We start from the raw sequence: 26343 nt of genomic DNA on the forward strand, positions 1-26343 counted from the left end.
TTTTCTGCAAAATCTTTTAATTCTACTAGAGACACATAAACATGTCCAAGAAGTGTTTGCAGAGCTTGATTATTTTTTTAATGAAAAATATATGAATGAAACGATATCATGGTCACCAGAGAGTAATAGCTAAGCCTATCAACAGTACTACATCGTTGAGACTATCTATATCCAGTTATAGACTAAAAGCTATTCTGACCTCTAAGTAAATAGCATACTCTCCATGGCAAGGGTCAGCAAACTTTTTCTGCAAAGGTCCAGACTGTAAATATTTATGGCCCTCTGGGCCATGTGGGTTTTGCCACAACTACTCAGCCCCACAGCAGTAGTATGAAAGCAGCCAAAGAGAATATGTATATTAATGAGCATGGTTGCTTCAGTAAAAATTTATTGATGGATACTGAAATTTTAATTTCATCATGGAATATTATTTTGGTGGGGTTTTTTTTCCCCAACCACATTAAAGTGTCAAAAGCCCCTATTAGTTTATGGAAAGAAAGGAAAGAAAAACAGGCAGTGGGCTGGATTTGGCCTGCGGACTGTGGTTTCTGAGCCCTGCTCCGTGCCTCGGTGACCCTGGAAAGGTCAGTGCCACTGGTGGCACCCCTCTGAAAAGGAACGTCCTGCCCAATATAGGAAGGGATCCCTGTGGTCAAAGTGGCTTTTAGATCAGAGGTGCCAAAGACAGGAAAGATCAAACAGCTGATGGCACGTTAATTACAAGTTTTCATTTCCTGGGATTAAAGAGATTCTGGTTTAACCTTGCTGACTTAATAATGTTTCATCTAAATGAACACTACTTCCCTCCCCAAAAGTAAAATTATTCCAGTGGCAAAACTGAGTTATGATCATGTGCTCTTTTTAAGACAAATGCACCCTTGATGGATATAATGTTTCCAAGCCTTTTAACAAAGTTACTGGTTTTGTCCTCCCATAATGCATAATGTAGCTTTTGTACATGGCTTTGCCTTTCCTGCAGCTTAATACCTGGTGATAAAATAGAAAATAGATCTTATGTCAGGGTTCCCATGGCCCACTTACCCATTCAAGTCAACTAGAGGTATTTATTGCATTTAGATTTTCGTACTCTTTCTCAAAAATATTCTCAGTGGTTGAGCGTCTGCCTTCAGCTCAGAGTGTGATCCTGGGGTCCTGGGATTGAGTCCCACATCGGGCTCCCTATGGGGAGCCAGCTTCTCCCTCTGCCTATGTCTCCGCCTCTCTCTCTCTCTCATGAATAAATAAATAAAATATTTTTTAAAAAAGGGAAGAAAGAAAGAAACACCAATGCTTATTTTAAAAAGCTCCCAAGTATCAGGCTCGCTGGCAGTTCAGATACTGTTGCCTTTAAAATTATATATGGTTATGAGCTTTACTGGAAACGACCAATTTAAAGACAATTCGGGCGTGTTTTGTGCTAAAAGGTCAATCCTATAGGTACGCGTAGCACTGAAAAAAAGAGAAACTGTACTTGTTTTCAGATTTTTCTTTGATACAGATGTTAATCAAAGGAGGGCGGCAATCGCCAACAGGTGGGCCAGCCGCTGGATAAGCAAGGAGACTAGCGCCCCCTGGTGTTCCAGGCCTGTAAGGACTCCCTGAGGGCGGCAGCAGAAGAAAAAGGACAAGTTCAAGAACCTGCTACTTACTTCGCTTTTCAGGGAAGAAAAACTCTCACATCCAAATCAACATTACTTCAGTGACTACGGATTTTCTAGAGGGAAAACCGGACAGCAAAAGTGCTATTCCAGGACATTTTATCTATAACGGCTCTTAAAACACAGCTCAGCAAATATTATGGAGAGAAAACACACATGGGTGGCCATGTATTTGTATTATTTATATACCTTTCCAGCAACCCAAGAAAAGAGAAGCACGCCAACTCTCCTAGCAACCTACTGCCCTAGAATTCAGCCAAAACTCTAAGTACCTTCTCTACACTGACAACTCCTGTTGTAAGACCTGACTTTGCAGCTGAGCTCCAGACTTACGCCCGTGTGACAGCACCTGGTGCCAACCAGGCATTTCCAATATCGCATGTCCTCAGCAGAACTCTTGACCCTCCTCCCCAAACCTGCTCCTCCATAAATCCTATTGGCTTTATTTTCTAAATATATCCAGAACCTGCCTTTGCCAATTCTACGGGTACCTCTGATCCAAGCCCATATCATCTTAGCTGGATTATTGCAATAATCTCCTAGTTGGTTTGCCCAATTCCACCGTTGCTTTAATTTCCCTGCTTTAATTTTTCATATAGAAGCCTTACAATAATCCTTTTAGGGCACAAATCAGTCACCATCACATTTAAAACCTAAAATCCCTGGGGCCCCTGGGTGGCTCAGTCTGTTGGGCGTCTGCCTTGGGCTCAGGTCATGATCTCAGGGTCCCAGGATTGAGCCCTGCATGGGGCGCCCTCCTCAGCAGGGAGTCTGCTTTTCCCTCTCCCCACTGCTTGTGCTCTCTCTCCTTCTCTCTGTCAAATAAAAAAAAATTTTTGAATAAATAATAAAACCTAAAGTCCCTAACAATGGGTTCTTCCTAAACTGCCAGCTCTTACTTCTTTGCTTCCCCCCCCCCACCCCCACCCCGGCTGCTCTGGCCTCCTCACTGGGCCCTGAAAAAGCCTTCAGCCTTAGCATTTCTATTTCCCTTTCCCTGGTCCACCCTTCCCTTTGACGTGTACATGATGTGACCCTTTATTCTAGTCTCCTCCAAAGATTCCAAAGGAGGCTTCCGTGCCTCTCCTATCCAAAACAGTCCTCGTGTCTACACTTGACTCTGAAAAAAAAGTTATAGGAGTAATTTGTTTTCCCACATTAATTAGGTCTCTTGCACTAGCCCATTAAGGTAGTCGTTTTGGTTCATGGCTACGTTCCTGAGGCTCTGAGCGGGGCCTGTGCACATAGTGCAGATAGTAGTGCACATAGTAGGGGATGCTCCCAAAATATTGTTGAATGAATGGCTGGCTTTTTCAAGAGGAAAAACAAATGGTATCTATTTACAATTACAGCTCAAGACAGTCTGGTGCTGCTACAAAGCAGCTGGGTGGCCCTCAGACACTGAAAGCACTGCGATCCCACCTACTGGCCCCACAGCTGAGAATGGGTCTCCTAGTGCCCGGCAGGAGGGCTGGACGAGCCAATCGGCTGTCAGCAGGAAAACATAGATCCATCCAGACTCAACAAACAGTGGGAAGAAATTACCCCGAGGGTAGGGATGCAGATGGAGGGCTCAGTTTAAACATATTGCGGGAGCAGATTTTGTTTTAACTTAACCTATTTTCCAGTAGATGTTTTTATAATGATGCTTTTTTTTTTTTTTTTTTTTTATGCCTCCATGGGTAGCAAGTGCTTTTCTGGATCTTAAATCTCTTTTCTGGTGCTAAGGCAGAGTGCATGGACTGATTTCTCTGACTTTGAGCCACGCCAGATGGCCCCACTTGAGCAGAAAAGAGGCTGAAAGAAAGTTTAATCTTATAACCTCTTCTATAAACAATCTGGGGGAAAAAGATCAGGTCTCTGGCCTGTGGTATTTTACGTCTCGTGAGGTCATGCAGCACAGGGCAGCGAAGCCGAATTCGTCATTGGAGAGGGGTGTGGGGGGGGGGCGGGTCTCTCTTTGCCACTGCGGCGCACAAGCTCCCCTGGCTACTGCGGGCCTGTGTCTTCACGCGTGAAATGACCTGAGCGACATCCTCATTATCAGCACTTTACAAAATTCTGCATTCCAAGGATGAAGACGCCGTTAGGGGACAGCCCAGGCCCTTGGCAACGGGAGACGGTAAAAAGCCGTCCAGGGCCGCAGGACGTAACCGCGAGATCCAAGGGCCAGGCCGTACGGAGGCCCTGGAGCTCGGAGCGAGCGGCCACGTCCTCGCGGCGGGCGAGCAGCACCCTCGGGACTGCCGACGCCCCGCAAAACCTTTCCCTACGGAGGGCGCGGCCCGGTCACGCCCGTGATGCGGCCTCACGGGTACGTCCTCCCGCGCGGAGCAGCAGCAGGTGCGCAGCGAGCGAGCAGCCGGCGAGCCCCCGGCGAGACCCCGCGGCGCGGCCTCGGGCCTCCGCGTACTTCGGGGGGTCGCCCGCCCTGCGTCGGGGGCACGGCGGTCTCCAAGCGCAGGTGCACTACGGGCTGAAACGGAAAGGCTCCGGAAAACGTGCGGCTACGCCTGCCCTCGCGTGCCCCCACGTGGCGCCTGCACCCCGAGGCTCCCACCTCGGCCCGCGCGCTCTCTGTCGTGCACCGAGGGGCTCTAGCTCGGGGCGGCTCTAGCTCCGGGCGGCTCAAGCTCAGGACGGCTCTAGCTCAGGACGGCTCTAGCTCGGGGCTGCTCTAGCTCCTGGCGGCTCTAGCTCGGGGCGGCTCTTGGTCGGGGCCCCTCTAGCTCCTGGCCGCTCTAGCTCGGGGCGGCTCTAGCTCGGGGCGGCTCTAGCTCGGAGCGGCTCTAGCTGGGGTGGCTCTAGCTTGGGGCGGCTCTAACTCGGGACAACTCTAGCTCCTGGCGGCTCTAGCTCGGGGCGCTCTAGCTCGAGGCGGCTCTTGGTCGGGGCCTCTCTAGCTCGGGGCGGCTCTGGCTCCCGGCGGCTCTAGCTCAGGGCCGCTCTAGCTCAGGGCCGCTCTAGCTCAGGGCAGCTCTAGCTCGGGGCGGCTCTAGCTCGGGGCGGCTCTTGGTCGGGGCCTCTCTGGCTCGGGGCGGCTCTGGCTCCCGGCGGCTCTAGCTCAGGGCAGCTCTAGCTCGGGGCGGCTCTAGCTCGGGGCGGCTCTTGGTCGGGGCCTCTCTAGCTCGGGGCGGCTCTGGCTCCCGGCGGCTCTAGCTCGGGGCGGCTCTTGGTCGGGGCCCCTCTAGCTCCTGGCCGCTCTAGCTCGGGGCGTCTCTAGCTCGGGGCGGCTCTAGCTCGGAGCGGCTCTAGCTGGGGTGGCTCTAGCTTGGGGTGGCTCTAGCTTGGGGCGGCTCTAACTCGGGGCGACTCTAGCTCCTGGCGGGTCTAGCTCAGGGCCGCTCTAGCTCGGGGCGGCTCTAGCGCGGGGCGGCTCTTGGTCGGGGCCGCTCTAGCTCCCGGCGGCTCTAGCTCGGGGCGGCTTTTGGTCAGGGCGGCTCTAGCCCCCGGCGGCTCTAGCTCGGGGCGGCTCTAGCTCGGGGCGGCTCTAGCTCGGGGCCGCTCTAGCTCGAAGCAGCTCTAGCTCGGGGCGGCTCTAGCTCGGGGCCGCTCTAGCTCGAAGCAGCTCTAGCTCGGGGCGGCTCTAGCTCGGGGCGGCTCTAGCTCGGGGCCGCTCTAGCTCGAAGCAGCTCTAGCTCGGGGCGGCTCTAGCGCGGGGCGGCTCTAGGTCGGGGCCGCTTTAGCTCGGGGCGGCTCTGGCTCCCGGCGGCTCTAGCTCGGGGCGGCTCTGGCTCCCGGCGGCTCTAGCTCGGGGCGGCTCTTGGTCGGGGGCCCCTCTAGCTCGGGGCGGCTCTGGCTCCCGGCGGCTCTAGCTCCCAGCGGCTCTACTGGGGCCCCGGGGCCGCGGAATGGGCTCCGCGGCGGGCCCGCGCCGCGCACACGCGCCCCCCGCCCGGTCGCTCGCACTCACGGCTCCGCCGCGCCGCGCCGCCGGGCTCCTCGCGGCTCCTGCGCCCCTGGCCGGGGAGGCTGCGCGGCGGGCCGGGGGCGCGGGCCGGGGACGCGGGCCGGGGACGCGCGGCGCGGGCGAGCGGCGGGGGCGGGGCGGGGGCGGGGCGCGGGCCGGGCACGCGCTGGCGGGGAGGGGGCATCCGGAGGGCGAGCCGGACCAGCCCACGTTACGCGGCTTGCGGACTAATCGTTGACCCCGGATCCTTGCCCTGACCGGGAAGGAGACTACTAATTCCGCAGGCGCCAAGGCGAACAGCATTTCAAATCCACTTATTTCTAGAAGGTGTTCAGACCGCGCGGAGACCTACCAGTTCTCCTCCGTCGTAAATACCTTGTTGGTGCAGCATTTGCAGAGCAAACCCTGCGTGGGTTTCCGTTTGCCCCTGAGTGAAAACCCGTTTCTCAGAACAAGATTTACCTGTAGTACCTACAAGTTAGTTGCAGGAAACAGATTGCATTCTTTGAATTGAACCCTAGAATACAGGGCGGTACTATACGCAACTGATGACTGCTGAGTAAGTGCCTATTACATAAAACTTTTGTCCGACTTTCAACAGGGCCGATTTGATGCTTTAAATGAGAGACGTTTTTCCTGGTTTGGGTGTAGAGTAGGTTCAAATGGACTTCACGTCTTGCCCAAGCAAGCACAACCCCTGATTTACACGGCTAGCCAAATCTGAATTTGTAGGTGTGTAACTCACGGTGACCTATAGGACTAAACCTGTGCTTACCTTGTGGGAAAACAGAAGAAAACTGAACACAGTGGACAATAGTAGCACCTTTTTTTCAAGGAGGAAACAAAACTCCTAACAGAATGCATACAAGTCCACACTCCCTTGGGTTCGCTTTTCATTTTAGAAGGACCAAATGTTCACCCTCCAATTAGCTTGAACACAAATCACCATTTTTCTAAATGACCTTCAGGGGTCTAACCAAGTAAGAAAGTGAACATAGTAAGAGCAACCGCGGGTTCAGTTATAATAGGTGCTTTCAATCGCACTGCATGAATAAAGGAACAGGGAAAGAATTTAGGTTCCAAAGTTCAAAATTTAAAATTACCCATAAGTTTTATCCTCCAGGTGAAGATGAGAACGTGGGAAATGCAATCTGCTCCCTGGCATTCATTCAAATGGTCCAATCAAGTTTCTAGATTTCTGAGTGGTACTGATCTCACAGAGGTGATTTGTGAAGTCTGCGGCTTTCAACCTGTTCCCTCCGGAGGGAGTCCGGCTGATGTGCACAGCCTGACAGGCCATCATGGGCATTCCTGACACAGCGACAGGTGTGTCACATCACATTCTCCCCTGTACTCAAGTAAACAGTTCCCAATGCAAAGTGAGGACGATCCTACTGTAGGAATAAACCTAACACCTGCTCTCAGCCAGCAGGAAAAGTGCAATGTTCACAAACATAAGGCCAGTTTTAACGACTTGTGTGCAAGACCCTTCACAAATACTGTCTTTTGTAGAAAGTCCTACTGTTCTTTTCACATGTCCATATTCTTGAGAGGAGGTCACATTTTGTAAGCTGCTAAAACCCCAAGTGAGCTATTGCTTCTTTCAGGCTCAAGAGGACAACCAGTGAATGGAAGGAGACAAGACGGCCCATGTGGGAAGGACAGTCCATGGATGAGGGATGTTAAGTGGAGAAAGTGACTTGCCTGGGTCTAGAGGGGGAGTGAGTACCTCTTCTAAGAAATGAACCAAAAATCACCCCTTGGAAATTATGTTTCTTGGAAACCCTTTCTTGCGTCATATAAAGCGATCTTTATAATGGTTACTTATCCGCTAGTACTAGGTCTCTTATGAGACGTAAACATATTTGAAGAATGGACATGGTGTGCTCACTACAACAGACCAGGCTACTAGGACAGGCGAGAGAGTGTTTATAGTTTTCAGCACTCAAAATAAGCCGCATTTCAATGTTCAGGTGCTTTTTTTTTTTTTTTTTAAGATTTTATTTATTTATTCATGAGAGACAGAGACACAGGCAGGGGGAGAAGCAGGCTCCTCGCAGGGAGCCTGATGCAGGACTTGATCCCCAGCCCCAGGATCATGCCCAGAGCTGAAAGCAGACACTCAACTGCTGAGCCACCCAGGCATCCCAGTTCGGGTGCTTTAAAGAAGGTTCTAGGGCACCTGGGTGGCTCAGCGGTTGAGCATCTGCCTTCAGCTCAGGTCGTGATCCTGGGGTCCTGGGATCAAGTCCCACATTGGGCCCCCTGCAGGGAACCTGCCTCTCCCCCTGTGTGTCTCTCATGAATAAATAAATAATCTTTTAAAAAAGAAGAAGAAAGTTCCATTCTGTTACTTGACACAGGGCAGAGTCAGTGAACAGTTTGTTCTAATGAAGTACTCCATCCAAATGAAAGCATAATGTGCAAGTGTTTATTTCAATAACTATGTGAAGGTCCTTATTTTTGGACAACAGCAAGGCATTTTATTATCCACTCTTTCCATTCCTTAAAGGCTTCCACAGGTTTTGGTAAATTCACATTATCCTCACAACTGTGTTCCATGCTGACTCCGGGGGTGTCAGCCGACTCATCATCAATCCACCTCACCAGCGCCTTGAAAAACAGAAAGCAGATTCGCATGTTAACAAATCAGAGCAAAATAGTCTTAGGCCGGAGAAAAATGTTGGCTTCTAAATCACGTTATCTAACTCTGTGACTTCTATTACCCCAGTAAGATGTTCCGTTTGATAAGGACGTTTGTGAATATGGAATAAGACTACGGGGGCAGCCTGGGTGGCTCAGCAGTTTAGCGCCACCTTCAGCCTAGGGCCTGATCCTGGAGACCCAGGATCGAGTCCCACGTGGGACTCCCTGCAGGGAGCCTGCTTCTCCCTCTGCCTGTGTCTCAGCCTCTCTGTGTCTCTCATGACTAAATAAATATTAAAAAAAAAAAAAAGACTACACAAACTATGATTACAAGTGACGGTCAGAAGTGTGCACAGAAGAGATTAAAGAGAAACACGCCAATCCTCCCAGGTTTTTCTGGATGGGAGGACTATGCTTTTCTCAACATGCCGAATGTTCCACAGGGCACTGGGCAAGTGCTTCGGATCTGATGTGAAAGTGGGTCCCTAAGTAAGTGTGCACACAGGTGGAGACAGACACGTACATGTGAAGATCCCCGCAGGAGTAGTCACACCCTTGAGCAGGGTCGTGATGGATACGGACCTGTTTGTGGGTGTGCGGACACTCAGACAAGCACACACATACTGAGATTAGGTACTTTCCCTCTTCCTCCTCGAAGTAGCCCATTCCTTCCTCTGAGTGAAGAGCATACCTCTGTCCCACATTTGGAAAAATAAAGCATCGCCACATGTACTTATGGTTTAAAAAAAAAAGAACTGCCACACCAAGTAACATTAGCCTGGATCCCTGAATGGCTCAGCAGTTAAGCATCTGCCTTTGGCCCAGGGTGTGGTCCTGGAGTCCTGGGATCAAGTCCCACATCGGGCTCCCTGCATGGAGCCTGCTTCTCTCTCTGCCTGTGTCTCTGCCTCTCTCTCTTCTCTCTCTCATGAATAAATAAAATCTTTTTTTTTTTTTTTAAAAAAAAAAGGGCAGCCCAGATGGCTCAGCGGTTTAGCACCACCTTCGGCCCAGGGCGTGATCCTGGAGACCCAGGATCGAGTCCCACGTCGGGCTCCCTGCATGGAGACTGCTTCTCCCTCTGCCTGTCTCTGCCTCTGCCTCTCTCTCTCTCTCTCATGAATAAATAAATAAAAATAAAAAAAACATTACCCTGTTCTCCCAAGTCATGTTCTCTCTCCCCCAGCGAAGGGGGAACACAGAAACGTCTTCCACTGTTTCTCATTGAACTACAAGTGTAAGGCACTCAGAGGCCGGGCAGTTTAAGAGATTTCTTTGCGTGTTTTTTTTTTTTTTTTAACCACAGCTTCCTGCTTATCTTTGCACTAATTTCCTCCGATAAATTATAGCTCCAGAGAAGGGCCTGATAGAAAATGGTAGTTTGCTACTTATATAACCACTTCCCCCTCTTTTTCTTCCCCTCGTTTACTTGGTATCTTTCTATTATGTTGAAGCCAATAGCACACTGCAACTTGCGTAAACAGATAGGGCAAAGGTTGAGGGGGCGCCGGTCAGCTTCTTCTAGGTGGTTGGAGCCTTGCATGAGGCATGCAAGCCATTGGCAGTGTCGAAGTCCAAATATGTGTCCAATCTCATGGGTTAAAGTCTGCAAGACATTCACATCAAGGCTTTATAGCGCCACCATCATCAAAGGGTTAGACATTCCTCCTTTTTCTTGCTTTTCAAGAAACAAACTTACATTCATCACCAAAACTTCAACCTGCCCAAAGACTTAATCCTTCATTTCAATGCCTAAATGTCTTACTGCTTTCCTTCCTATACTTGATTACTTCTCCTGGAGCAGGGTTTCTCAGCCTTGATACACCTGACATGTGGGGTGTGATCATTCTTTGTGCATGGGCCGGTGGGGGGTGGGGAGGAGTGGACAACTGTCCTGTGCAATGTAGATGCTCAGCATCATCCCCAGGCTCTACCCACTAGAGACCAGCAACACCCCGGCCCCAACTGCAACAACCAGAAATATCTCTAGATATTGCCAGAAGTCCCTGGGTGGCAAAAATCACCCCTGGTTGACACCTGTTGCTCCAGGCCAGTGGGACAATTCAGATTCTGGGACTTTCCCCTAGAGATGCTGAGTCAGTAGGTCTAGAAGGGAGGGGGCTATTAGCATGTTAATGAACACACCAGGTGATACTGATGCGGGGTATGAGCTCTGAACACACCGTAGCTCTCAAACCCCAAGCAAGGGTACTTATGAAAACAGAACTTCCTAGCTGCGGGAAAAGCCTGTGTCTCTGGCTACTGAGGCAGGGAGGGGAGCATTAGGAGATGGGCTTTCCAAATAGCAAGGGCTGGGGAGATTGACTAGAACTAACCACAGTAGAAGGTAGCCTGGAGCCCAAGAGGAAGCCATTCTCAAGACCTCTGCCTGAGAGCAGAGGCCCTCCAAGGGGAGCTTTATTAGATGACCACCACAGCTCCGAAGAGTCAGTTACCTTACCCATACCAGACTTCTGGAATTAGACTAGTGGCGAGGATGTGGGTACAGCCAAGGCTGCATGTAACTAGCCAGACAGAAAGCCAGCACAGATACTGTCAATTCCAATATTAAGGCATCCATTTAAATTTTTATTGATAACTTCAGTCAAACAATAGGCACCAAACGCCTATAGATGATACAACCTCACGTATAATATTACCTTAACGACTGCTGATAACACAATGCAGGAATTAAGAGCTCTTTAAAAAATACTCTGGTGGGTTTTCTTTTCTTTTCTTTTTTTTTTTAAATGACTCACCTTACAGGAACGAAGCAGCAAAACACTGGTCACTTCAGGAGTATAATAGTTCTCAAAAACGGAATAGTCGCTTGAAGATACTCTCCGCAGCTTGTTCACTTTGCCTTCAAAGCGTGAGCTATAAAAATCACTGCCGTACCTGGCAAAGCTGAATATCCCCACACCTATAAAAGGAGGAGCAAGCAACAACAGAAGGGGAGTAAGATTTCTGAATGAAAGACCAAGAAAGAGCGCCCGCTTGGGCGTCCAGTCATTGGGTGCAAATCCGTGCTAGTGCGTTCACACGGTCCAATACGCTTCAGGTTTGCCACGACAGAGGAGGGCTTTTGCCCTCAGATTTCCCTCTCCACATCTTCTTCTGCCATCCAACCTCCTCTGCCCTGTAAAACCCAATGGTCTTGAGATCAAATTATTGAGAAACTCAAAGTTCCAGAATTGTTTTTACCCCCTCTTTTTCTCAAAGCCAAGTCCAAATCAAGTACTCTAAGAGAAGCAAGAAGTGGTGACACACACACCACGCACCCATGACTTTACTCTTTCAGAACACAATAAACAGATCTCCAGGTGCTATGCTGAGGGTTCCTGCACCTTCCTGGTGCCATGCTGAGGGAAACCGGCGTGCCACTGCCCTGATGCTGGGAGACCATGCCTTCAGACAACCTCTTCCCTCCCCCACTCCTCACTCGGAGCACGACTCTGCTGTGTGGCTGCCTGTGTGGCTGCCCTCGGATGACCAGAATAAACACCCTTTTAACTGACTTCCTGTTATACTGACGCTTGTTTCAACCATCCCTGCGTACACGGAGCACAGGGTTTGCTGCACAACGCATTCTAAAGGGCATGGCTTTAGAATGTGACTTGCTTACATTATCAGTTATTTATGTCTCTTTCAGTTGTTATTTGAAAGTAATACGGCATTTTTTTTTGCGGGGGGGGGTTAAAGAAATGAATTCATAGTAAGTCTGTTGGATCTACCTTGACCCACAGAGAACACTCCTCACCCCACCCTTGGAAGTGTTGCCTGGTATTTAGGGTGAGAGACAGCACTCTGAAAGTTAAGAAAAAACAAAATCTGCTCATGTCACAGCTGACCTCGTCTGTGCTCTGGCCAAACAAATGTGGGCATACATCCCTCCAATACCTTTAGCAAGAACATTTTTTCCTTCTAATAATCCTATGAATGGAAACTTATTTTCTTTAGTAATTAACTGTTTCTCTATTTTAAAATCTTCACTTTTGTACCCTTGGAGAGTACAGTCACATGTAGTAAGATACTGTCTCATTACATGGCACTTCAGTGCTGCTAGCCTACACCTTCTCTTAGGCCATGCAATATTTAAGAAACTTACTTTTTAAAAGGGTGGAGGTGTTTACAGTAGAAACATTTTAGGGGAATGTCTCCTGACCTCCTCAACCAGGAATAAGATAAATTAGCTAGCAATGTCTAGAGAAATTGTTTTAATATATCTTTAATGTTTCATCACTGTCAGATTAATTATGAAAGGAGAGATAAAAATTTAGCTCATAAAAGTTTACTTCTGATAGGGGCACCTGGGTGGCTCAGTTAGGCATCTGCCTTGGGCTCAAGCCATGATCCCAGGGTCCTGGGATCGAACCCCATGTCAGGTTCCCTGCTCAGCGAGGAATCTGCTTCTCCCTCTGCCTCTGCCCCTCCCCCCAGCGGGTGCGCGCGCGCGCTCTCTCTCTCTCTCTAATACAATCCTTATTTTAAAAATTTTATTTCTGGGGATGCCTGGGTGGCTCAGCAGTTGAGCCCCAGGATCGAGTCCCACGTCGGGCTCTCTGCATGGCACCTGCTTCTCCCTCTGCCTGTGTCTCTGCCTCTCTCTCTCTCTCTCATGAATAAATAAAATCTTTAAAAATAAATAAATAAAAATTTTATTTCTGAAAGAAAGATGGCTCTTACAAAAATCAGAAAGACAGCAGTGGCCAGAGTATCCAAGAGTGTGTTGATGGTGGGATGGAGGGTGGGTGGGGGGACACTCTAGGAACGTAAAGGAAGTCACCAATGAAAGAGTAGGGGGAAGAAGAGGCTCTGTGGTGCCCTGGGCTCCCACCTCTAGTGAATGTGTCACAAAGGGAGATATCTAATAGAAAGAAACATTTGTTAAAGAAGGTGCCCACCTCCAACAACCCTGAGGCCGATGTAGCACCTGGACAGTCCATGAACTGGTACTCCGAAAATACTGTCCTGGGTACCTACTCCCCCCAGAATGCTAATGGATGACACTCCCCTTACTGCATTGGACTTTCCCTTTCAAACCTGTCAGATCCTAAGGAATGAGGGTAGAGAAATTATAGCAAACATGGAAGGATGGGAAGAAAAGAAGTGGAAAGAAAGAAAAAAAGGAAAACAATTAGGCTAAAATAGTATTTGCTTCCAGGTCCTTTCCCACCCTTAGTATCACCATACAGAATTCTTATGAGCCAAGTTTACTGTATCTAAGTTGAAAACTGAAGTTGATATTTTTTTCAAGTAAAATAACAAAATGTTACAAGACACAGAATAAGAAGCTTGCACACTTGTGCAATCAGTCTATGGTTTATCTATACTAGAGAACTACAAAAAGAACTGAAAATCAATTAGCAAGATTTTCACTTATGTTGATGATAGGGGATTTTTTAAAATTATTTATTCGGAGGGGAGGGAGAGAGAGACAGACAGTGCACAGGTCGGGGGAGGGGCAGAGGGACCAGGGGAGGGAAAGAATCTCCAGCAGATTCTCTCCGAGTGCGATGGGACTTGATCTCATGCCCCTAAGATCATGACCTGAGCTGAAACCAAGAGTCACACACTTAACCAACTGAGTCACCCAGGGTGCCCCTATGTTAATGATATTTCAAGCATCCTTAATATCTTTAATTCACCTTGCTAGTGAATTACTGATATTTACCATCTGTTGTGCTGAATGCCTATATATATGCCACCCATAAACACACACTTTTTATGTACCAGTTTACTGTTAGGTAAACTATCTCAAAAGGACTCTCTGAAATAGGTATCATTAGCCTCAAGATCATAGGGATGAAGCCAGAATATCAGAATCCATCCACAGCACACTTCCTGAGCACAGCATGATGCACCAGAATTATTATAGTCTTAAGTATCAAAATTATAATTGGTTGGAATTTCTTCCCTTTATCAACATTTTCAAATATTCTCAGGTTGAGGAAATTTCTACCAACAATGTCAAAAAGGAATACCATCTGTCAAAGAGGCCTGTCCAAAGACAAAATTCCAGGAGTCTCTTGGGTAAAGATCAATCATGGTTATTCCCACAATACAGAAGGCATCTCCAGGTTTCTTCTTTTTTAGGAACCTCAGGATGTCTCCTATTTGAAAAAAAATGTATACATGAGATATATATATATATATATCGATACATGTATGGAGATATATATATATGTGTGTATATATATATACACACATACATATCAATGTAATACATGTATTACATACATGTATCTATCTAATATCTCCTTTACTCAATTCAAATTGTAAAGCTGTTTAATTCACCTGCGTGAATTTGTAGGTTTTGTGTGTTATCATTGACTCTAAAGGAACACCTCGTTACAGAGACAGGAACCGGTTCTAGGAGTTTTACTGTCAAGCCGTAGAAAAATGCTTCACAGTAGCCCTTGAGCCATTTAATATATTCGTCACTGATAATCCTGGTGTTTCCTAGAGATCCTGTAAGATGGAAAAAAATGTAAAGACAGACTTTAAGGTGATTAAACATTCAGTCTTCATCTCAGTCTATAATTAGAAATCTGAAATGAGAAGCAAACTACCGCTAAATTTTCAATAAACCTTTATCACTCGTTGATCTGAATATAATTACAAAGACACAAAATGTCCTGTTTTAGGGCTATTTAGGTATATAACTTCCACCATGGTAACGAATGTCAAAAAAATGATCATAAAAACTACCACTTGCATGAGATCAGCAGCCCAGGCTATCCCTGGCAACAGCCCTGTTGCCTTAACCAACCCAAATCCGTCATGTTAACAGTGTATACCAATGCACTGTATATAAATACTGCGTTTCTCCGGAGATGGTGCCTTTCTATAAGGATCACTGAAAAACTGTTCGAAGTCTTGGGGAGCCTCAGGATGGGAGATGATCCAATCTGATTCCGAATGCAAGGTAATGGGTCCAAAGAGATCATTGTCTGCCTTGAAGGCTTTGTTCAGCAAACGCCGTTCGCCAGCATCTAACTTCTCATACTGTGACACAAGTGTTGGGTTCTTTGAGATGAGAGCTGTTTTTAGAGTCTGTTCAGAGTGCCGTACTGTTTGCATCTACCAGGAAACACAAGTAATCAAATACACCATGTAAATCCATTCCGGTCACTTTAATCTACCTATCCTCCACATACATACATCTCTCATTTCTCCCTAAAATGAAAAAACTGATTGCCTCTTTTTTTTTTTTTTTTTTTTTTTTTTTTTTAACACCAAACAACTGTGTTCCTTTGCCATTTCCAATCAATTTCTTGGGAAGGGTGGGAAGGGTATCTGAAAAAGTGAAAAGAAAAATCATGAAATTCATTCCTCCTCCCCTTATGGAACCTGCTCCCATTATAAAAACTGAAAGAGGATGGCCTGATTTCCTATTTCTTTCTGTCCTTAGGGTAACAGTATTACGAATGGAGTCATTAGGGCCACATGAAAAATACTCATCTTTTCCAAGGTGACTCAAAGATGTTCCAGACAACACAAAAAGAGAACTGATGTAAGTCCTGCCATTTCTGTAATTTAACTGCAGGCTGGTAACAGACCTCAGCCACTGAAGTGCATTGCCTCAAAGCCCTGTCACCCGGAGGGGAAGACATCAGGTGACTAATCAAAAGCCAGACTCACAATGACAGGTCTCTTCCATTCACATCGTGTTCCTCTGTAGGGCTGTCATCCTTTCTTCTGAATGCGTCAAACAGCTGTTCCACCGCGAGGCTTTTTGATTTAGAAAAGGAACAAAAATAATAAAATAAAATTTGGACTTCACTGTCTGGAGCCTATCCTATTTCCTACTCATCTAGATTCCCCCCCCCCCCCACCTCTCCTGTTTAATGTTTGAGAATTGCTGGGAAACGTTAAGCTAACATGTGTTCTGGCTGGACATCAGAACCTTAGGGGTGCCGGAACATGCACGGAATTCCCAGTCGGAGGTCACTATGGTCAAAGCTCTGACATGTGCATAGGATCGTCCTTCTCCCACAGGACAAAATCCCCAGCTAAACGTGCCCTCCCGCGTGCTATACCTACCTGCAGGGAGGTAGGGTCCCATCGAGGTGTCTGCCTTGCAGGGACGGGCATGCCTGGGCCTGGCCGGAAAGGGGCTGTGCCGGGCGCCTTCACCCTACAGTCATTAGAAAGGCAGTGTTCCTGGGAAAGGTCGGCCTTCTGCCGGCCCCCCAGGTCCCTGGGCGGAACCGCGGGGGGCACAACAGGATCGTGTAAATGCGCTGGGGGGGTCTGCAGTGCTGTCGGCGCTAAAACCAGCACATCCTGGGCTCACCTGGACCACTCGGTCACCCCGGCTGGTTGCTATAGCAACCGCACCTTGGGCCGGGGCCCGTGCAACCGCGAGCCGGTCCCCGGTCGGGGTGAAGAGGGGGGATCCCCCGCGGAGTCTCCTTGGTCTTTCCGCCCAGAGGAAGCCTCCTCGGAGGGCCTGACTCCCCGGAGACGCCCCCGCCCCCGCCCCCGCCGTCCTCCCCTGCTTCCGCCGCCGCCGCCCCGCCCACATCGTCTCTCCCCCGCCGACCGCGACCGCCCCCGTCCTCCCACGACCAAGCCCCCACGGCGGGCGGCTCCACCCGCACGGCCCTCACCCCGCAGGCCAGGACGCCGCCGGCCCCCGCAGCCGCCCCTGCGCCGCACCGCGCCCCGCAACCCGCAACGCCACGCCCCATCGCGCCACGCACCGCTCCGTCGCGCGCGCACAGCGCCCTGCCACGCCCCCTCGCCGCACGCCACGCCCCCCGCCGCACGCCACGCCCCCGCCGCACGCCGCGCCCCCACGTCACACGCCGCGCCCCCTCGCGCCCCCTTGCGCCCCGCTGCCGAGGGCGGCGGGCGCCGTCCGGGTGTCCGCGAGCGGGTCCGCGGTTCGTCCGAGTCGGTCCCCGCGGGGCGCGCTGCTCCCGCGCCGGGTCCCGGGGCAGCCGCAGGGGCGGGGCGCGCGGCGGGAGGCCGGGTCTCGCGGCCGCGGCTCTCGGTCGGGTTTGCCGCGAGCGCAGGTGTGCGCCGGGGCCCGCGGGCCTGCGGGGCGCCCTGGGCGTGACTCACGCGAGCGGCCGCGTCCAAAATAAGTCAGCGGCGGCCGCGGGGTGACGCACGGCCTGGGCGCGCGCCCCGCCTGCCGTCCTCGCCGGGCTTTCCCCTCCGCGCCCGCCTGCCGCGGCCTGGGCGCCGCCTGGGCGCGGCCGCAACCGTGAAGCTCGGGGGGGGGGGGGGAGCGCGGGGGGGGGCGCGGGGGGCGCCCTGCAGGGTCGGTCCCCGCCGGGGGCGCGTCCCCGGCTGCCTCGCTCGCGCTGATAAGGCCGAGGCGCCGGTGCCGCAGAGGAGCGAGCCCCCGGGTGGCCCTGGGCGGGCCGGGTAACCGCGGGGCCTCGTGGAAGGAGCCGGCCCTGACCGCTGCTCGCGCCCTCCACAGCCCCTTCGTGCCGGCGCAGGTGTCGGGCTGGTCGCCCCCCGGGCCGCCCCGAAGCCCACCTACCCCGCTCTCCGTCTGCCCCAGCAGCTACCTACAAAGGCCCCCGCCCCGCCCCGCCCCCAGGAACCCAGGTCCAGGTCCAGGTCCAGGTCAGCCTGCGTCCTCTCCCCTCCACCTTTCCCCACAGCTCTCTTCCCAGGACCTCACCTGAAGGGACGCTCAGCTTTCCTCCCTCCAGCCTTCACTCAAACACACGCCTGAGCCCTGGTCTTCATTTCCAAGCCTTCGGCTCACCACGACCAGGCAACTTCTATTCTTTTGAAGTTCAGGCCATTTTACCGTAGGCTGGGGTTTCTTTTTCCTTTCTTTTTTAAAGAATTTATTCATTTCTTCTGAGACACAGGCAGAGGGAGAAGCAGGCTCCTTGCAGGGAGCCCGACGTGGGACTCGACCCCGGGTCTCCAGGATCAGGCCCTGGGCCGAAGGCAGGCGCCTAACCACTGAGCCACCCGGGCATCCCCGGCTGGTTTTTCCTCATCCTAATCGTCCTTCCCGCGCTCCAGGAAGGACACATGCGTTTCTCTGGATGACTTCAGCCCCGTCTGAAGGTTATCTTCACCCTTAATCCCTTGTCATCTCTCCTTAGGGGACTGTAACTTCATAAATATTTGACCTTTTCAGCTCCAGTGATCACCTCGGTCTCTCACTTGTTTACGCCCCCTGGACCTTAAAATGTCCCACATCATTCTTTGACCTCGGTGCCAATGTCCGCCCTTACCCAAACCCATTCTTCAGTAACACGCGTTCATATCCCGCCTGGTCCCAAAGTTTTAAACCGAGAACATCAACCACTCTCACTGTATCTGAGATACTTCTTGGCTTTCTTGGTATTTGTGCCTTTTGACTGAATGCAAATCTCCAGACATCCCAAGAGTCAGGGTAGCACAGGAGCTAAGACGATGGTCTGGGTTTGAATCCTGGAACCACCTCTGTTCATTAGCATGTGGCCAGCATCCATTTTTTAACCTTATGCATCTCTTCCCTGGTTTGTACAACAGAGATGATACTAGTACAGACCTTCCCTAGTATGGGAACATTTTACCTTTTGATCTACTGGCCTTCTGACATCCTGAGGGGCTTCGTTGAGCTCAGTGTTCACCCGTTCCTAGAGGCCTCCCTCCCCCCACCTCCTGCAACACAAAACCCCATCCTCTGCAATGCTCATTGCCTTGTGCATACCACTGTCATCGTCCTTATCACGATGATCGTGACATTTCTTCAGTGTCTCCCTTTCTAAACTGTGAGATGCTTAAAGACTTTCATTCAAGGTATCCGGAACATAAAAGTTATCTATTGGCTTTTCATTCAACTCATGTATTCATCAACAGGGTTTGTTTTGTTTTGTTTTGTTTTGTTTTTTCATTTGAACTACTTAAATTCACTTTCTGGATTAAAAAAAAACTTTCTGGTTGCTCCCAAACTTTAGAAAGATACCACATTTCTGTACAATCTCAAAGTAATACTTCTTGTTTAAAAAATTTAGTACCCCATGTGTGTTAAGCTTTATTTTTAGAATGAAAAGATATATATGTTATATATATATGTAATTATACATAACATATAAAGTGTATGTATATATAACTTTTCTCTATTTCACCTGGAGTTAATCATCATTTCATTTCTGTTGATTGATTTTTTTTAATTATAAAAGATTCATTTATCAAGTTTCTTAGGCCTCCTTTAATTCTTTATTGTTAAAAAAAATGCTTTATCATCTCTGTTACACTTGTCAATATTTTCTACATAGCCTCAGCACATCAGTTGCTGTTGTTGTTATTTCTGAGATCCTTCATCCTGCGACTCTCCATCCCCTGTTCCCACCTGAACGGGTCCTCTCTGGGCCTGCTGTGGTCTCCCTGGGATGGCAGCTGTACTCTGCTCTGTTAGGTCCTGTCTCTTGAATTCTTATCTTCCTCTTCCTTGGTTTACTCCTTTGATTGTAGTAGCACATGCTTTAGATCCTTTTGTAAAAATATATATATATATACATAGAAATAAGTATTTTGAAATCTGGCATATGTAAAAATGTTTTTATTCTATCCGTATACTTGACTGAGAGTTTTCCTGGGCTGGTATGGAATTTTAGGTTGAAAATCATCCTGCCTCAGCATTGGAAGGGTTTGTTTCATTTTTTTTCTGACTTGTAATAATAAAACCATTTTGATTCCTAATCCTTTGTATGTTACCTGCCTTTTTTTTTTAAAGGAAGATCTTAGAATCCTCCCTTTATCCTTACAGTCCTGAAAAACTCTATGTTTTTAAACTATATTGTTTATAGGTTTAAAAAAATATTTATTTAAGTAATCTCTACACCCAGTGTGGGGCTCAAACTCGTGACCCAGAGTGGAACACTTTTCTGACAGACCCAGCCAAGCACCCCTATAAGTTTTTTAAAGATATGACCTGGTCTGAGCCTTTGTTTCCCCCGTTACATTTTCTTGCTCAGTGGGCTCTTCAATCTTGAGTCTCTTTTCATTTTCATTGGGAGAAATTTCCTTCTCTCCATATTTGCTGGATGTGGGACTTTCAAGATGGATCCTCTCATTTTCATATCTTTTCTTCAAGATTTTTCCGTCTTTTTGTGATATTTTCTGAAGTCTTCATCAGCTTTCATCTATCTGTCTTTTGGGTATTTTTCCCCAAACATTGTATTATTTAATAGCCAAGCATTCTTTCTTGTTCTTACTATTTTGCACTTTTTCTCATTTAATGGGTAAAATGTCTTCTCTTGTCTCTCTATGGATATGAACTATGCTACTTCTGAAGTTTAGTTCTGCAGTTTCCTCTGTTTTTGTCTTTTTCTTTCATGTTAGAACTTTCTACAAACATCTGATGATCTTTGGCTATCTGTTAAGCTTTCATCATGAGGCACACAAAGCTGGTTGATGGTTTTGTGTACATGAAAGCAGCTTATCCACTGGGGTTTCTCAAGGGTGATTTGGCAGACGACCAGCTGGTTCACTGAGGGGAGATTCCCTAGTGTCTGAACCTGTGACCCTACCATTAAAAAAAAATAACAAAAGGGGGAGGGGATTGTTTCCTGACTGCCAGTGTTCTGGAAACAGAGTGAGCGTCCCACTAATAAGTGTACAGTTTCTAAATCTTTAACTCCCTTGTTTTTCACCCTCTGCGATGATTCTCAAGTGTCACAACCAATCCATTTTAACATGAGAATACATTGAGGGTTTCAGTCATTTACCTGCTAGTATGAATTCGTGTCTGCTCAGTTGATTTTTCCTCCAGCCCTTAGCTGATATCAGCTGCTCTGAGGAAATGGAAGTCTGCTCAGGAAGTGGAAAGAAGTAAGTCACTTAGGGTCACAGAGTTCCTCAGCAGAAGAGCCGCCCAGAGCAGATAAGGCAGATTGGGGAGGGTGCTGTGATCCAGGGGGATCTGGGTACTGGGACCTGGATGCTACAAAGGAGGTGAGAAGACGGAAAAGAAAATTCACTTCCATTTAAATGGTGCTGAGCCGGGGCTACACCCAGAGAGTGAGAGCTGACTTGATTTCTCCCTCTGCCCCGGCCCATAGCCTGCCCTTGAGGACGCAGGGCCCGGGTTCTAAAGGAGCTGGACAGCATGGTACCAGGGGAACCTGAGAGCCCAGTCACCCTGGCAACAGCGGATTTTAGGGGAAACGCATTCTGCGTTCCAGACAACCAACTTCTAAATGATCTTTTGGACCACGTCCTGCTTGGGAACTGAGGCTCGATTTGCCCCATCCGGGGCCAGCTCGGGTAGCGCCACATTGGGGGAGGCCATTAGCAGAAATGGCCAGAAAAGCAAGAGATCTTTTTAGCCCATTAGGTGAAAAGAGGATTTTTCTATCTTTTATTATTCATGATTTGCGACTTCAGTTACTGTTTCCCGGAACAAATAAAATGTTACAGTTTTACTTCAACTTACTGGAGCAAATAGATGCTTATCGTCAATCATGCAGAAATTTCGAGGCAGTCTCTAAGGTTTTTGCTGTTTGTGGCCCCTTTGCAGTCCTTTGATGTCAGGCGAGTTACTTTCTGTGCCTCAGACGGGTTTCCAAAAGCTGCCACAATCTGAGTGTGTGTGAGTGTGTGTGTGTGTGTGCACGTGTGCGCATGTGCACGGGCAAGTGTGTACACATACACACGCACTCGTGTTACCTATATCTGTCTTTCTTGCAAATGAGTACAATCAGCTCAATGAAGGGAACGAAAGCGGACTTTGGTTTTTGCTTTGAGAACGCTGCGCCCCCAAAAGAAGTGGGGCTTCCAATGATCTCCGGGGGCATTTAGGGTTACCTGGGGTGGGGGAGCTACAGAGGGTAGCATGAGGGGAGGAGGGAGGCAGGTGGAGGGGCCTCCAGGCCCTCTGCAGGGTGCTGCCCCCGCACCCCACCCCCACCCCCACCCCCGGAGACAGACTCCAGCCTTGCAGCCACATCTGAAATTTTCAGTTTTCTTTCCCGTTCCCCTTTTTCAGGCTCCAAGAAGGCTGGGGGGGGGGGGGGAGGAAGCCTGAATGAGACACAAATGAAAGAGGAAGTGTCTCAGCACTAAGCAAACATAAAACAGCCCACTCCATCGGTGACCTCTATGGAAATACTGAAGACATCCTCTGCGGCGTCCTTTTAGCCTTTCTGGGGGAGGGGACAGCTGCTGCCCAGAAGCAGCCAGCTTCCCTGTGGCCAGGTCAGGGCGGCGGCAGCACCCCAGGGAGATGGGCCTGGCGGTTCGGGGAGGCCCTCTGTGCGCTCAGGCAGGAAAGGCCTCCAGGCCCTGGTGTGTCCCCTGGCTTCTCCCTCGCAAGCTCCACCTGCTGAGCTCACGACCTGCAGGGGCCCAGGCCGTGGTCACCGCGGGGGGTGCGGGGACCCCGGGAGCCCCAGGCCCTGCAGGGGGCCCAGCTGCTGCCCATGGACAGCCAGGGTCGGGGACCGGCCACCCTCTGGCAGTGAGGCCCAGTGATGGAAGCAAGCGTGTGCAAGGAAACCAGGGGCAGAAGGCCGCCAGGGCTGACGCTTGAGTGGTTCAAAGACTCGGCCTTGGGTGCCCGTGAACACATGTTTCTACTGGAGTCGACGTGATGAAAGACAGTCATGAGACCTAGGAAAACGGGAAAGGACAGAAAAGTAGACAGAAGGACAAATCACTCCTGGTCCTTCTGCCCACTGGCTGCACTTTTATTTATTTATTTTTTTAAGATTTTATTTATTTACTCATGAGAGATGCACAGAGAGAGGCAGAGATACAGGCAGAGGGAGAAGCAGGCTCCATTTGGGGATCCCAATGCGGGACTCGATCCCAGGACCCCGGATCACATCCTGAGCCTAAGGCAGATGCTCAACCACAGGCATCCAGGTGCCCCCAGCTGCACTTTTACACTTTTTCGTGGTATGGGTTATTTAAGCATCACTATAATCACAGGAAAGCTCCCAAATTGTACATACTGATTTTTCCATCCATTCCTCTTATTCCAGAGAGAATACTTTATATACGTGGGTGTTCATCATGATGTTGTTGAAGATCCTGAGAACTTGAACGTTCATCATTAGCATCTCAGTCAAGTACGTAAAATTATAATCTCACAATAGAATATGACACAGTCATGAAAAAGATTAATCTTGTGCTACATTTATTGACATGGAAGGATATTGCCAAGACCCTGCTGAATTCTTTAAAAAGTTTCCAAAACAGAATATATAACTTGAGCCTATTTATGAAACGGCACAAGTGTATGTGTGCGCACAGGTGATGTTTGCCAAAATGCTAACGATGGTTCTCTCTAGAAGGAGGGCTTTCTGTGCTGTTTACCTTCTTCTTTATGTCTTTTAGTATTATTTATTTGCTGTGATGAGTGTTTACTAGTTTTATGGTTTTTTTTTTTTTTTGAGTATTCTGAAAAAAATCTTATGCAAATCAGTACTTACTGACACATATAAAATGTATCCACTATACGGTGAGTGGAAATGAGAGTTATAAAATCCATACGTGGGCAGCCCGGTGGTGCAGCAGCTTAGCGCCGCCTTCAGCCCAGGGCCTAATCCTGGAGACCCGGATCGAGTCCCACGTCGGGCTCCCTGCATGGAGCCTGCTTCTCCCTCTGCCTGTGTCTCTGCCTCTCTCTGTGTGTCTCTCATGAATAAATAAATAAATAAAATCTAAAAAAAAATCCATATGCAATATGATACCACTTGGGTATTTTACATCCTTATATACAAATGTACATATTTTATATGTAAAATTTGCAAATACAGAAACACGTAAATGACACACATCAGGTATAAAATTCACACATACATGTTCAATGTGTGTATCAAAAATAAGTTTAAAAACTTGTTACCTTGGGTTGGCTAGCTATTTATTTATTTATTTATTTATTTATTTATTTAATTTTATTTGTGTTGGCTTTTTAAAATAATGACGTTGTGTTATATTTTAAACATAATGCTATTTCCACCCTGCGGAGAAAGAAGCAATATTTGAAGCTGAGTCTTAAAGGAGTAGGGACTGACCAGTACAGGACGGTCCAGGCAAAGGGTACAGCATGTACAAAAGGTACAAAGTCACAACAAAGCGTGGTACATTATCCGCCGTATCACTCCTGGCATCTGATACCACAGAGCATTCCTGCCTGGAAACTCTCCTCCCTGCCCTTCTGGGTCACTGCTCTCTCTGGGCTGCCCGGTGGCCTGGGTCAGCCAAGCAGGCACCAGGGGCCCCGAGTGAATGAGGTACAGGCTGACAACCCTGGTTGTTGGGGGGAGGTTCTGTAGAGATCATGAGGATTAAACCAAACTACTTCATAATATCCTGGAAGCTCAGGCCTGTGCACCAGGAGCAGAGAATCTAGAATCCATGATCAGTGGACTTGGGCTCAAGTTGAGACACCACTGCGCCCCTCTTGGACAAAATACTTCAGCAGCTCGAGCCTCAGGATTTTTATCCACAAAATGGGACAGTAAGAATCTCTACCCCGTAGGGCGGCTGAGATGATGAAACAAGACTTGGAAAAGCCCCCTGACAACTGGTTATTATCACAAGAAGCTGACCACATTACTAACAGCATAGCAAAACCCCAAAGGCAAAAACGCAAAGCCCTGACATTTTAGCAGGTCATTTTTTGCTAAGAAATCGGCACTCACGACAAGTCCTTGTGATATATCCTCGTGGTTGGACTTGTCAGTCACAAGTTCTAATTATGGAAATGCACTCTGACAAAACAGCCCGTTGGCGTGAGTCACTGGGGTGGTTTAACTCTGTAGGCCAGGAACTCTCCTGGGAAGGGTTTGGAGACATGCACACTGGAAAGTAAGAAAGCAGTGATTTCATAACCATTTCCAGCCAGGGGTTAATTTACAGTCCTGACAGTGACCGGCTTCTGAAACAGCAGGTGTAAAAGAACTGGCCAGGGTCTCCCCATCGTGCTTCCTTACAGACCCTTCTCTTTCCTCCTATTAAGAGTCTCTGGTTTGGGGCGCCTGGGTGGCTCAGTGGTTGAGCATCTGCCTTCGGCTCAGGTCGTGATCCAGGGTACTGGGATCGAGTCCTGCATCAGGCTCCCCACAAGGAGCCTGCTTCTCCCTGGGCCTGTGTCCCTGCTTCTCCCTCGGACTGTGTCTCTGCCTCTTTTTCTGTGTGTCTCATGAATAAATAAATAAAATCCTTAAAAAAAAAAAAAAAAAAGAGTCTCTGGTTTGACAGCCACACCTCCATTGATTCAGGATCCAGCCTCGTGATCTGGGTAAAGCCTTTCAAATGGAAATTCAAATAACTTCAGTGTCCTCCCATAAAACACAGAACGTGGAAAGACTCTGCTTACTCTGGGTGGCTCTCCGGTGGCTTTGAAACTAATGAGACTTTTATTGATGGCCTTCCATGTGAGAGGGCGTGAGGATATTTCTTTCAAGGGTGAATATTTCTTACTCCTTCATCATTGGATTTCATATCTGGAGTCTTCCTGAGTTTGTTTTTTGAGTTGTCAAAGGATTTATTAACATTGAGAGCTCTCCTATGTGTGATACTATGGCGTGGCAGTTGGGGGCCATGGAAGGATGTTTCCCAAACCTTGCTGAATTAAAAAAAAAAAAAAAGGTTTAAAAAGTTTCCAGTGTATATAACTTGAGCCTATTTATTTAAAAACATGGGTGCGTGTGTGTGTGTGTGTCTGTGTGTGCGTGTGTGTGAAGAAAGATGCTTGCCGAAATGTCAATAATGGGAAGAAGCCATGGGTTTGAGTCCCAGCTGTGCCACTTACTGAGTGTGTGACCTGGGACGGGTAGTCACGACATCTCTCTAGGTCTGTTTCTGTATCTCTGAAACTGGGATGGAGTTGTTATAAGGATTGTGTAAGCTATAGGAAGCACTTAGTAAATGCTACTTAATATGATCTTTAAAAAAAAAAGATTTTATTTATTTATTCATGAGAGACACACAGAGAGAGAGGCAGAGACACAGGCAGAGGGAGAAGCAGGCTCCACGCGGGGAGCCCAGTGCGGGACTTGATCTTGGGACCCCAGGATTACACCCCGGGCTGGAGGCAGATGCTCAACTGCTGAGCCACCCAGGTGCCCCCTTAATATGATCTCGTACTTCGAGCCTGAAGAAATGATTTTCTACCATTTGTTGTAGTAAACAGCCAGCAGAACAGAGTGT

General features: G+C 48.7%; 2 protein-coding genes across 5 annotated transcripts in view; both read right to left on the reverse strand.

The window, feature by feature from the left end:
* The window catches only part of ARSG (arylsulfatase G), a 107597-nt gene extending 101939 nt beyond the window's left edge, over positions 1 to 5658 (reverse strand). For both annotated transcript variants that reach the window (XM_025436770.3, XM_035721166.2), the window contains exon 1: positions 5572 to 5658. The gene's annotated coding sequence lies outside the window, so the exon portion shown is untranslated. The remainder of the gene's footprint in view (positions 1 to 5571) is intronic.
* A 2319-nt stretch (positions 5659 to 7977) lies between these two features.
* On the reverse strand, positions 7978 to 16977 carry AMZ2 (archaelysin family metallopeptidase 2). 3 transcript variants are annotated; one of them, XM_025436658.3, is made up of 9 exons: positions 16923 to 16977; positions 16261 to 16354; positions 15859 to 15948; positions 15015 to 15297; positions 14512 to 14685; positions 14199 to 14327; positions 10974 to 11137; positions 9644 to 9820; positions 7978 to 8181 (listed from the first exon to the last, which is right to left on the reverse strand). In XM_025436658.3, the coding sequence occupies exons 4-9, from the start codon at positions 15295 to 15297 to the stop codon at positions 8026 to 8028; spliced, it is 1083 nt and encodes a 360-aa protein (XP_025292443.1). In that variant the 5' UTR covers positions 15859 to 15948; positions 16261 to 16354; positions 16923 to 16977; the 3' UTR covers positions 7978 to 8025. The 3 variants fall into 3 exon arrangements, with proteins under 3 accessions (XP_025292443.1, XP_025292441.1, XP_025292442.1); XM_025436656.3 differs by lacking the exon at positions 16923 to 16977 and adding an exon at positions 16830 to 16922; XM_025436657.3 differs by lacking the exon at positions 16923 to 16977 and adding an exon at positions 16514 to 16674.
* Positions 16978 to 26343: the final 9366 nt, after the last annotated feature.

This window comes from Canis lupus, chromosome 9, assembly GCF_003254725.2.
Source record: "Canis lupus dingo isolate Sandy chromosome 9, ASM325472v2, whole genome shotgun sequence".
Lineage (NCBI taxonomy): Eukaryota > Metazoa > Chordata > Mammalia > Carnivora > Canidae > Canis > Canis lupus.